The sequence below is a fragment of the Durio zibethinus genome, chromosome 27 (assembly GCF_047325235.1).
Source record: "Durio zibethinus cultivar Kanyao isolate XHJ-2024 chromosome 27, ASM4732523v1, whole genome shotgun sequence".
Lineage (NCBI taxonomy): Eukaryota > Viridiplantae > Streptophyta > Magnoliopsida > Malvales > Malvaceae > Durio > Durio zibethinus.
Genome location: NC_143188.1, coordinates 4,946,561 through 4,958,852, shown reverse-complemented (window position 1 = coordinate 4,958,852; position 12,292 = coordinate 4,946,561). Strand labels below are relative to the sequence as shown.

At 33.0% G+C, this 12,292-nt stretch overlaps 1 protein-coding gene across 1 annotated transcript; it reads right to left on the bottom strand.

Annotated features, from left to right (window-relative positions):
• Positions 1-376: 376 nt before the first annotated feature.
• LOC111279708 (serine/threonine-protein kinase 52-like) lies at positions 377-5,481 on the bottom strand. The gene is made up of 6 exons (XM_022866720.2): positions 4,048-5,481; positions 2,539-2,660; positions 2,081-2,289; positions 1,823-1,997; positions 1,286-1,420; positions 377-686 (listed from the first exon to the last, which is right to left on the bottom strand). The coding sequence occupies exons 1-6, from the start codon at positions 4,379-4,381 to the stop codon at positions 480-482; spliced, it is 1,182 nt and encodes a 393-aa protein (XP_022722455.2). The 5' UTR covers positions 4,382-5,481; the 3' UTR covers positions 377-479.
• Between the last annotated feature and the right edge of the window lie 6,811 nt (positions 5,482-12,292).

Below are 12,292 nucleotides of genomic sequence, written 5' to 3'. Positions count from 1 at the left end.
TGCACATATTACATACAAATTAATCTATAAATTTTCATTAATAAGTGCTTTTATTAAAAAATTATAAACGAAACTATATTCATTAATTTATTAAATCCATCGTAAATATTATTTATTATAAATAAAAAATTAAAATTTTATTATAAATAAAAAAATTAAAAATACATTAAATCATTTTATTTTATAAATTATTAAACTTAATATTTTGATGTTTGAATATTTTAATAGATGATTTTATTTAATTTATTTCAAATATGAGAAATTAAAGGTTTAAAATATAAGATGGTATTCTTAGGATTAGATCTTGTGTTTTGTTTTGAGAAAAAGAAAATTTTTAATCAAATATAAAAGTAAAAATTTAAAAGTAAGGCACCAATTGAATTTCAATGGTGGTAAAACTTTTCTTATAACTGTGACAGTTACATAAAAACACCAAAAACTAATTTTTTTAAACAACATTGCTAATCCGGGCTCTAGAATCATGGACCACGTGCAGGGGTCAAACAGAAGCAAGTTGGCATATGGTCATCTGGTATCATCCCTCCTCCCTTGCTTGTATTAACTGCTTCTAGCATCCTCACTACCTCATCCATTTCAGGTCGTTTCTCCGGGTTTGCATCCCAGCATTTTCGCATTATGTTTGCTAATGAACTCGGGCAGCATCTCGGGATCTCTGGTCGTAAATTCTGCCGATAAACCATGGAGGGTTTAGTTTCCATAATCAATTCAATCCTTTACTGATTACAAAACATGCAGAATGGCTTCCCTATTTTACCTTAGCTTAAACTAGTTACAAACATAAATACCTTTTGCGGAGGACAAGACAATAGACCCTACATCTGAAAGTCGGACATAGACGATTGGAGAGGACGAAAAATTTTAATGTAGACCCAAAAAATTATATTATTAGAATTAAAACTATGCAAACAATCTAAAGAAACTTTGAACTCAACTAAAACAAGGCTTGCATATGATAATCTAAATGAGAGCTCTTGAATTTATATATATTAAAAAAAAAGTTCAATACAAATATTAAACAAAAACTTTAACTAATCATATTAAATCAAGTAAGATAAAAATGATATCGCTAAAGTTAAACATGCAAAGACTCTCAAATAAAAAAAAATCCTATCAATGACCCTAAGCGTGCAAAGGCTCTCAAATCAAAATAAAAGTAATCATTCTTCAATGCCATTTCAAAACCACAAATTGAATACAATAATGAGACATGCATCAGTGTCTCTTGTCATAATATTTCAAACAGAAACTTCAACAGCAAACTAACCTGTCGAACAACAGCAGATGACACATCAGCAAAGCTAAGATCTGGATAAGGCATATCACAGCAATAAATTTCCCACAAGCAAATGCCAAAGCTGTAGACATCACATCTTCTATTGTAGGGCTTACCATCAAGAACCTACACAATAATTGTGTTAGCTTTCTGCTGTGCATAGAAACAAAGGATCGGGTGCTTCAAATAGTTTACAATTCTTGTCTTCTTCCTGCATGTGAGCATATGCATGGCACGTTTGCATATCAGATTACCAAAAATGACTCGCCCACTAACTTAGTCTTCTTCACAGCAAAGTTTGCAAATCAAATTGAGTCTTCAGGTGCAAAGAAGATATAACGAGCCCCCATGTAGAGAATATTTTTACCACCATGCATAATATTTGGATGCATCATCTATAATTTTCATCTTATTAATCAATTTGGACAAAATATGGATATGTTATCTTGTGGACGGCAGACCTCTGGTGACATAAATGATTAAGCTTTCAACTACCCATGTTTTATCAAAACATTTGAAAAGGCATACCTCTGGAGCCATGTATCCAAGAGTACCAGTTTCACCAGTCATGTCCCTTGGATTCTGAGCTTCAACACGAGCAACACCAAAATCAGCAATTTTGAGATTTCTGTGAGCATCTAATAACATGTTCTCCGTTTTGACATCACGATGTACAATCTTTCTCAAGTGTAGGTAGCTAAGACTGCGATTGCCAAGAAGTATAATTGTCATTAGGTAAATTTTTTTTGCAGACTGCCCAAACCAATTACAAAGGCATTCACTTACCCTCTAGAGAGGTCTAGAGCAAGTTGGACCACAACCTTCAAGGCAAGTTTCTTTCGCCTATTTCTTATCAAGTATTGTTTCAGTGTGCCACCAGGGAGATACTCCACTATAACACAGCATGCTCTAGAAGGAAGGGAATTGTGGCTATCAGCTGAAGGATTTTTTGGAGGAATCTTAAGGTTTGAAGTTCCCATTGAGGCCCCAACAAACTATAACCCAAAATTAAAAAGCACAAGTTACAACAGAAAATTTTCGACAAAGAAAAGAAGAAATTTTAATTTTTACCGAATGGCCATGAATCAAAAAACAGCAAGCTAATCATGCAAAGAGATAGAGTAAACTTCCAATTATTTGAAATGATAACAATGCATTCAAGAAATGCCAATATTTATATTATGGCTTTCACTGTCATGATGATATCAACAAGTAAACATTTCAGAATAGAAAAAAAATTGAACCTTTGTAACATTAGGATGGTCAAGCTTGTGCCAAACAGCAACCTCTTGCTGAAATGAAGCTCGCAGAGCAGCAGTTTCAGCTGTTGTTGCAATACCATCCTCGCCCCAGTCCAACAGCTTAACTACAACATCAACATGAGAATGCAGTCAGACTTCATAATAAAAAAAGTGCTGAAGGCTATAAATTCTCGAAGTAGTCAATATTATAAGAAAGCTGACTAGGATACCAAGAGTAAAACTACCTACTAGATCAATTCACCAGCAGCCAGACTTCACTGCAAGTTCCTTACTATATTCAAAAGGTCAAGGAACCACTAGTCATTTTCTCTACTATGTCATTTTTAGCTTTGTGAAAGGCTAAAATCCTCAAGGCACTCTAAATTATTTTAGAAATTAAACATGCATTCTTATTGTAACATGCCTAAGAAAGTAATGGTTTCTACGCAGCCTATATCAGAAACCAAATCATGTTATTATTACTAAATAGTTAACAACAAAGAGCACTCCACAGAAAGATACAAACAATTAAATTAATGAAAAATTCATCATAACCATCTTCCATTTTAATTAGCATACAGATATTCAAACATAGTGGAATCTGCTAATGCTCAACTACACAAGACAGAGGTGGTAAAACCTATATAGGAAACTCTATGTGTACATGTAGACATTTAAATGGGAAAAATAGCATCGAAATTAGATTTGAGTTCTTCAAATAGATTATAAGTGACAACAAATTATATTTAACTGTCAATCAATGTGTTGGGCAATGGGAGGATCAAAAAGTAAAAAAAAAATCAGATTGCAAGGTGAAACTTCAAAAATTCTCCAGAAATCAACCAAATATCAATAACATATAACAGAATAGAGTAGAAACACCAATATCAAGCAGAAATATCCCACAACACAATCCAATAAAAGATAAAGTCAATTGAATTAAACACAATTGAATTGCATTAGTTTATGAGGAAGTGCTCTAGTATCAGGGTAGTTCCAATTGAGCACATTTGAATTGAACCAACGCACTAGCAAAGCAAGCAGCTATGAAGTGATAGCTATCATGAACTACAAAAACTATTGTATGTGACAATTTAAACCCCAATCTGGCTTGGCCAACATCACCAAACTTTACAAATCACACTTATCATCTAGACATCATTGGCATAAATTTAGTTCTCTGTCTACTAAACTAATGCATATTGCTCCAAAATTAGAAGAGACTACAAAAATTTTAGAAATCCTTATTTGAACTCGACAAACTATCAATGAAAAGTTCAATTACAGATGCACATATTTTACTGCACAAACTCAGTGTAGGAAATACCGAGGAATTGTTGCTGCATAAACGGAATTGTCAAACTGCTCAAATAATTTGGCCATTTTGATCAACAAGAAGCCACAAAGCTTAAGAAATAACATAAATAAAACAAAGATATGGGTTGCTAGTTTTCTTTTCTTCTGTCTCCATCCTTAACAAAAGATCAAATTAAAACAAATATAAAGAATTACCTGCAACATCTTGATTATCATAAGTGGCACGATACACTGTCCCATAGGTTCCATGAGCTAAAACGTGCCTTAAATCCAACTTAGCCAAATCAATCTCCCACTCCTCTACAGGCCTTCGGTTCTCAATGTTTCTAGACCAAACCCGGCTCAGATGCTTCTCCAGCTGCATATCTAAGCTTTTTAAATCAATTTTATCAGCTCTAAAGATCATATCTTTGCTACTAATGCCTCCAGTACCCTTCATCTTCGAATTTCCACCTCCTTGTTGTTCATCTGATTTCTTAGGTGTCTTCACACCACCACCTTCCTCTCCACACTTCAAATCCATGCTCATAGAATAACAAAATCACCAACTAAAAACTTATGAAAATAAACAAAACAAAACAAAACCCAGGTTCAACCTATCTATTTATTACCTTAACCTGACATGAGCAAAACTGATTATGAAGTTAAAGTACAATAAAAGAAGCAAAAAAGCAGACCAAATATCAATCAAATAAAACAGGTAAAACAATCTATAAATATGATCAGATATAAAACCCAGTTTTACCAACCCCAAATCTTATTAGAACTCTATACAATATTGACCTTATAACCAAAATTTGTGATTTTGTATTTAAAAAAAAAAGTAAAATCAGTGTTCTATTTAGACCCGAAATAAATTAAACATTGTAGCTGAAATAAAAAACAAAATTTTCCCCATACCAACTATTAAATAATTGCAAACAGAAAAGAACAAACACAAAACAAAAAGGAAAAAGTAAAGCCCCTAAGAAAACGACGCAATTCCCACCACTAGCTGACCAAGACCAATGGCCCAGAATTTTTAAAAAATAAAAAATAAAACAAAAAAGGAACAAACCCAGAAAAACCAATAACAAAGAAAACCCAAGAAGGAAAAACGGGCATGCAAAGTAGAGTATGCAAAATAAAATAACAAAATAAAAAAAATACCGCAGAAAAATAAATGAAACGAAAAAGCGTATTTAAAGAGATATGTAGACGAAAAAGTTGACTTTGAATTAAATTCTATAGAATGGGAAGAAGAAGAGGAGGAGGGAACAAAAGGTCGGTGGTGGTGTCGTTGAATTAAATTCTTTTAAGAATCAAAGATGAAAAAGGTCATTGAAAAGCTCAAGGAAACGAGAGAAATAGAAAATTTTTTTCGAGGCTAAAAAAAGGAAGGGTTTTTCTATGGAGGAGATTAATAGAAGGAGGAAACGAATCCAATTGAAAAACGAAAAGATTAATTGGATTTGGAGAAGAAGATCAGTTTTTTTTTTTTTTTTTTTTTTTTTGGAGAGGACAGAATAGCGCGCGACTCCTTCCTTTTGTTTCTCTTTAATGTTTCGAAAAAACAGCTAAAGAACAAATGTACTCTGTTACGTAGTATGTTCTGTTTCCTTAACCAAATCAATCAGTTATGTTTTCTTTTCTTTAGAAATTAGTAAATTACGTTGTTTTTATCATATTTAATTTAATTTTTATAGACATCAAATTTATCCTTGGTCAAATTTATTATTTTTATTAAATAATCAATAAGATAATAATAATATTATTAAATATAATAATAAAAATTAAATAAAAATATAGAATACAAAAAATATAAAATATAAAAAAAGGAGAACTAATAAAAACAAAAAAAGAGGGGATGGCAGTGGTGCCTTCTCGGGCACCACTGCCACCATGCCCTATCCCCATCCCTCTGATTACTCATCCCGTTGGCTCTTAGCTCTACCACTATCAGATAAAATAAAAATAATAAAAAAGACATGGGACTCGTACTTGTACCTCATGCTGGGCCTTGTGCTACGCACGGTCGAGCTTTATTTATAGAGCTTTTAGACGAACCCAAAAAAGGAGAAGGAAGAAAGAACCCTGCGAAAAAAATACATTCTACCAAAAAAATGCAAAAGATAAAAAAATAAAAAAAAACAAAAGCTCAATCCTCCCGGCAGAGAAGAATCCAACGCTGAGAGCCCCTGCACAAAAAAAAAATAAAGTCAGTTTCAAAAAAAAAAATCAGAATACCCAAAAAAATGGTTTCACTGAAACTTTAAGAGCAGATCTAGGGATTTAGGGATTCTTTTTGGTGAAAAGAATGTCATATCTGTATTTAGAGGGTCGAAATGAGTTTATGGGTGGTTTTTAGAATTTTTTGACATTGACATCGACGGTCAGAGCTGGCCGTCGGTAGGATCACGGCGGTTGTCACGACGGACTACCACCGGCCCTAGTGGCCTGAAAAAGAAAAAAGAAAAAAAAAAGTATTTTCTTTTAGGAAAGGGAGAGAATGATCGAAAAAAATTTAATACCTTTTATATAAACTGCCAAAACTAAAATAAGGTCGTTTCAATAAAAGCTCTAAATAATATCGTTTTAAGAACCCAGAATTCGCGCGTCAATCCATGACTCGACCTAGGATTCACGCACTCAACTTGCGACCCGCTTTTCATTAGCCTTTGATCGATCTGACTGAATCGAAATCGAACCGTTGAACCTAACCCAGACCGTAACCGAACCTCTGAACGCAATTGAACAGCCAAACCGAACCATTGAACGCGACCAAATCGCGCATTGACCGTATTGTTGACCGATCCGGTTCAGGTAAAAAAATTTTTTTTAATATTATTTTTGTTATTTTAATTATTATTCTTAATATTTATGCATGTTAAAATGTTTAAATTTAACAAAATAAATTTTTGTTATTTTATAATAATAATTAATAAAAAAATATATAATAAAAGTTTTTGATAATTATATTAAGTTTAGAATAAATCTTATAAAATAATAACAAAATAAATAAGAAAAAAAAATTTTGTCCGATGATTAGATTCAAAGGTACTCCGAGTAGTGATACTTACGAAATCTCTAGGTGAGAAGATTTTTTAAAATACTACCAGTGTATTAGAGTATTTATTTAAAAATTTTCAATACAATTCTACATCGAGATATTTGCTCTATGACATATTTTTTCTAAGAAGTTTTTATGGATCTTATAGAACTACAAATTTGCTCATCCTCAGTCAGTGTGCCATGTGAACCGTATAATGAAGTACATGTTTGGTCGAAAGAAGCTCAACAAAAGAATGGAGATTATTTACCTACCAGTTTTGTGTCTGAATTACTCGAGAAAGTGTATTTAGATTTCACGCAGAATGATTTAAAAGAGTTAGCTACTGTCTGAGGTCAATTAAGTGAAGAAAAAAAAAACTTTTGTAAAAAGTATGGACAGATTGCATCCCTCATTTCAGTAATGATCGGTGAACAGTTGATTAAGGTAGCTATACAGTTTTGGGATCCATCCTATAGATGCTTCACTTTTAATCAGGAAGATTTGGTGCCAACTATTGAAGAGTATTCGATTTTACTTGGAATAAAACTACAACGTCCAAATAAAATATTTACCCGAAAGTCAAAATTAGGTTATCGTAAAAAGTTAGCCAAGCTTATGGGGGTTAAAGAAAAAAACCATTGATTCTTTCGCAAAGTTTAAAGGTAAACATCTCGGCATTCGTTAGGACTTTCTCTGAAACTTCATTCAGGAGCATTTAAATGGTGATCAAGGTATGGCTGTGTTTGCTCTAGCATTGTATGGCATGGTAATCTGTCCGAAAATTTTGGGTTACATTGAGATAACTGTGATAGATTTTCTTGAGCAAATTGAAACCCAAGCAATTAATCCCGCTCTAGCAGTTCTAACTGAATCCATCAAGTCATTGAATTTCTGTCAATAAAATGAAAAAGTATGATTTATAAGATGTGCATCTCTATTATATGTATGCATTAGAAGTCAATTCAAATGTGGAAAAAGTGCATTTTTCAAGTCGTATTTACAAAATAAAGCACCAATTGAAGAGTTTTTGCAAAAGTCAATGGCCAACATTGAAAACTAAAAAAGAGTGAGTCCTTTTCTTACGAAGGCTTACCGGAGATGGAATTGAATGGATGGCACCTTGGATGCCTCGGGTGCCTTGTTGTATCATGGAGGAAATGAGCCATGGATACCGTTATTAGGGCTATGGGGCGTTATAAGTTATGCTCTATTAATGGTGCTTAGGCAATTTAGTACAAAGTAGTTTGTTCCTGCTACTCATGACCTGATCCAAGTAGAATTCATTTATAGGGAATCGAATCCATCAAGAACCTCGGAGCAGTTGATCCAAGCATGAAAGAGAACATGAAAAATAAGGTTAGAGCCTCTCATCAACAAAGTCACTTTTGATTACCAGATTGGAAAGCAATGTAACCTAGAGACATAGTACTCCCTCCTGATGACAACTCATATCAATTGGTTAATCTTTCGAAAGATGTGCAATTATCAAAAGTTAAGCTTATTAAGAAAGAATTAGAAGCTGAAAAAAAATAAAAAGAGAAAATTTGAGACTCGTAAAAAAATAAGATAATTGAAATATGAAACAGAGATACAAAAGAGTAGATTAGAAAAAGTCATAAAAGAACGAGATCGGCCAATAGTGATTTGAAAGATCTACATCAGGAAAGCAAGAGGTTACGAGTCCAATTCAAAACAAAAAAAAAGTCACAAAGTCTTACCTTAGTCGGCAACACGAAATGGATGAGCTCCAAGAAGAAATGAACCAATAGAAGGGCAAAGCTCAAGAAAAGCAAGAGAAAACCATCATAATTTCTCAAGAATGTTAGAATTGAAAGGGATTATACTCTACAACCTCAGCAAGATTGGTGGAATGCCAAAACAAAAAGGAAATGTTGAAAGTCATGCTTGTAAAAGAGAAAAAAACATTTTAAAGTACTAAATGAAAAAGAATCACTTCACCAGGTGATCCAAAGGTTAAAGATACAACTACAAGACCATAAGAGCCATATTTCAGTAATAATAGATGAGTGGCATAGAAAGGAAAAAGATTGGATCTTCACATGGGATTCAAAAAAAGATGCTCACATGAGATGGAAGGCAAAAAGCTTAGGTAGGCAACAGTATATAGAGCACCTGACTAATCAAGTATGCAAGGCAGTGAAGAAAGCATGGGAGATGGTTGAAAAGGTAAAAGCATTAAGAAAAGAAGTCAATCCCATAGAAGAATATGGACAGCGCCTAGTGAACTTTTAGATGAAACGAAAGATCATTATGAACAAGTCAAACGCTTCTATGGATATAATTCTAAGATGGTAAATCTCATGTAATAAAAGTTATATGAAATCAATAAAAATTTCTAATGTTGAAATTTGTCTAAGAGCAAATATCTCCTACTTGTATTCATGCATCATGTACATAATTTTTCATAAAATACGTGAAAAATAAATTTTCAACACATAGCATTCTAATTTTTTTTCTTTCTTCTTTTTCAAAATAAAAAAAAAAAACTTTGTGGTAATAAAGGTTTAAGAAAAGCTTGCCTATCAAAAATTTTGACCCAACCTACTCGTCATTCATACAATACCAAGACTCAGACAAGAATCAAAGAATAAGAATAGGCCAGTCGATTTGAGAGAATAGAAAAAATTTAAGAAAAACTAAGAGGGGATCTCAGTACAATAATGGATATGCTCAAAAAACTTAACAAAGAAAAAGCAGTGGAAAAAAATCTTAGCTTTCGAGAGCAATCACCATATATTATAGATCCTTTTTACCCTTCAGGGTTTGAGCCACAATCGACCTAACCTTTTCAAGGAACTAAAGTGTTAATTCCTACTCCCGATGGATATCCCAATCCTTATCCAGGAATGACATCCACACCTGTTCCAAGATAATTTCAAAATTTTGTTAATCCTGTTATGATGAAAAAATCGCCTAAGCCAATCTTAGTTTTTGATTTAGATAATCCTAAAGAAAGAGAAAAGCTAGGGATACAGACACCTAAGAAAGTAGCAGATACCAGTGCCAGGGAGAATATGAAATTATTGGAAGAAAGGTTTAGGGCTGTAGAGAAAATAAATTTTTATGGCTCCACAGATACGGCTGACTTTTGTTGAGTTTTAAATGTGGTCATTTCACCAAAATTTAAGGTCCTTGAATTTGAAAAATATGATGGCATAAAATATCCAATGACTCATATCATCATGTATTATCGTGAGATGACAGCACATACTTGTGATGAGAAGTTATTGATGCACATATTTTAAGATAACCTTACGAGATCTGTAGCTAAATGGTATGTCCAACTAGACAGCACTCGTATTTATTTATGACAATAGCTCACAAGGGCATTTCCTATATAATATCAGCATATCAGGGATTTAACTCTAGATCGTCTATCTTTACAAGGTATGAAAAAGAAAGTAATTGAAAGCTTCAAAAAATATGCATAAAGATGGAGAGACATGGCTGCACAAGTTTGACCTTCTCTCATTGAGAAAAAAATAACTATTTTATTTGTGAACACCTTGAAAATACCATACTATGAGAGATTGATAGGCAGTGCATCCAAAAACTTTACAAATATGGTGATATCAGGTGAAATCATTGAAAACGTCATAAAAAATGATTAGCTCGATGTAGGAGAGATAAGTGAAGCAAGAAAAGGTAGAACTCCTAAAAAGAAAGAGAATGAAGCTCAAGCAGTGAACTATATGGGACAACAATTCAAAGGTTTCACACCTTATCCTACACCAGTCTACCAAACCCATTATCCTACCATAAATAATATTACATCTACTTCTTATCCATACTAGTCATACCAGTCATTACCACAACCAGCTTATTCACTCCGTTTTCAGTCATCTTTTCAGACACCCACCTACAATCATCCTACTGCACCTATCAAACCAGAATGGAGACCTAATCCTAATAATGTTTTGAGAGCCTTGAGAACTATCTACGAAAAAACTATGTTTAATCCTATACCTATGATATACACAGATCTGTACCTTTAACTTATCGAGAAATATTTATTAGCCCCTATTATTGTTGAGCCTTTAAAACTTCAATTTCCTAAATGGTATGATCTTAATACATATTATGATTATCACTATGGGAATCCAAGTCATTCTATTGAGAACTGTACTGCTTTGAAGCGTAAAGTGTTAGGGTTAATCAATAAAAGGATATTACACTTTGATACCAGCCAACGAAGAATTTCAAATGTTAATGAAAATCCTCTGTTGAATCATACTAAACCATCAATAAATGTTTTGATTGATGGGCAAGAAAGCTATGTGAAGAAAGGGGTAAAAAAAGTTAAAACTTCGATGGCTAAAGTATTTGAAGCCTTGGTTAAAGCTAACATGTTAAAACTAGTAAAGCTTCAAAATTACTATGAAACAATTAACTCAATTGAAAGATGTGACTTTTACAAAGGTGCTTTGAGGCATTCTATCGTGAATTGTCACCAATTCCATCAAGAGGTACAAAAGTTGATGGATATAGGTCGAATAAAATTTTACTAAGAAAGAGAAGAGTTGATGAAAGCTGAAGTGTCTACCATTGATTCAAAGAATAAATTTGTACGTAGACCAATAACAATTTATTATGATGAGAAGTCAACATCGAGGCCAGAAAAACCCACCTCCCCACCAATAGTGATAATTAAAGTTCCTAGCTCTTTTTTATATTAGAATGGTAAAGCAATACCATAAAAGTACGATTATGATGTTGTAGTCAACTCAGATACTGTGAACATAATAGACATAAGAGGCATGACTCGAAGTGAGAGATGTTATACCCCAGAGGCTCTAAAAAAAGTTAAAAAAGAGAAACTAAAGTAGGAGAAGAAAAGAAACGTCAGAGTGATCTTGGCGTAGCCTTAGAAAAAGAATGTCAAAAGCCAGTCTCTAAGAGTGAAGCATGTAAATTTCTAAAATTAATAAAACATAACGAGTACAACGTAGTAGAATTGCTTAACAAAATGCCAATTAGAATTTTGCTATTGTCATTATTGCTCAGTTCAGAGTCACACCGTAATGCTTTGCTGAAGATGCTAAATCAAACATATGTCTTTCTCATTGCTTTTGTTGAATATGTGGAACAACTTTTTAGCAATATAACAATTTTAAATTATATCTCTTTTAGTGATGAAAAGATTCCTCCTGAAGGTCGAGAAAGTATCAAAGCTCTTCACATTATTGTGAAATATAAAAGTCATATAATGGCCAAGATTTTGATTGATAATGGCTCATCTATTAATGTTATGCCTGTGACTACTCTGACAAAACTCCCTGTTGATGGATTTTATATAAAACCTAGTCATATGATAGTGAAAGCCTTTGATGAAACCTGAAAAAAGGTGCTGAGGGACATAGAAATGCCATTACATATTGGCCCATATAC

What these genes read in the sequence shown, in the direction of transcription:
- LOC111279708 (XM_022866720.2), bottom strand. Translation starts at nt 4,381, where the DNA reads ATGAGCATGGATTTGAAGTGTGGAGAGGAAGGTGGTGGTGTGAAGACA. An exon ending in ACCATCCTAATGTTACAAAG is followed by an intron (nt 2,290 to 2,538) that starts GTTCAATTTTTT and finishes TTTGGGTTATAG; the next exon opens with TTTGTTGGGGCCTCAATGGG. An exon ending in GCTCTAGACCTCTCTAGAGG is followed by an intron (nt 1,998 to 2,080) that starts GTAAGTGAATGC and finishes TGGCAATCGCAG; the next exon opens with TCTTAGCTACCTACACTTGA.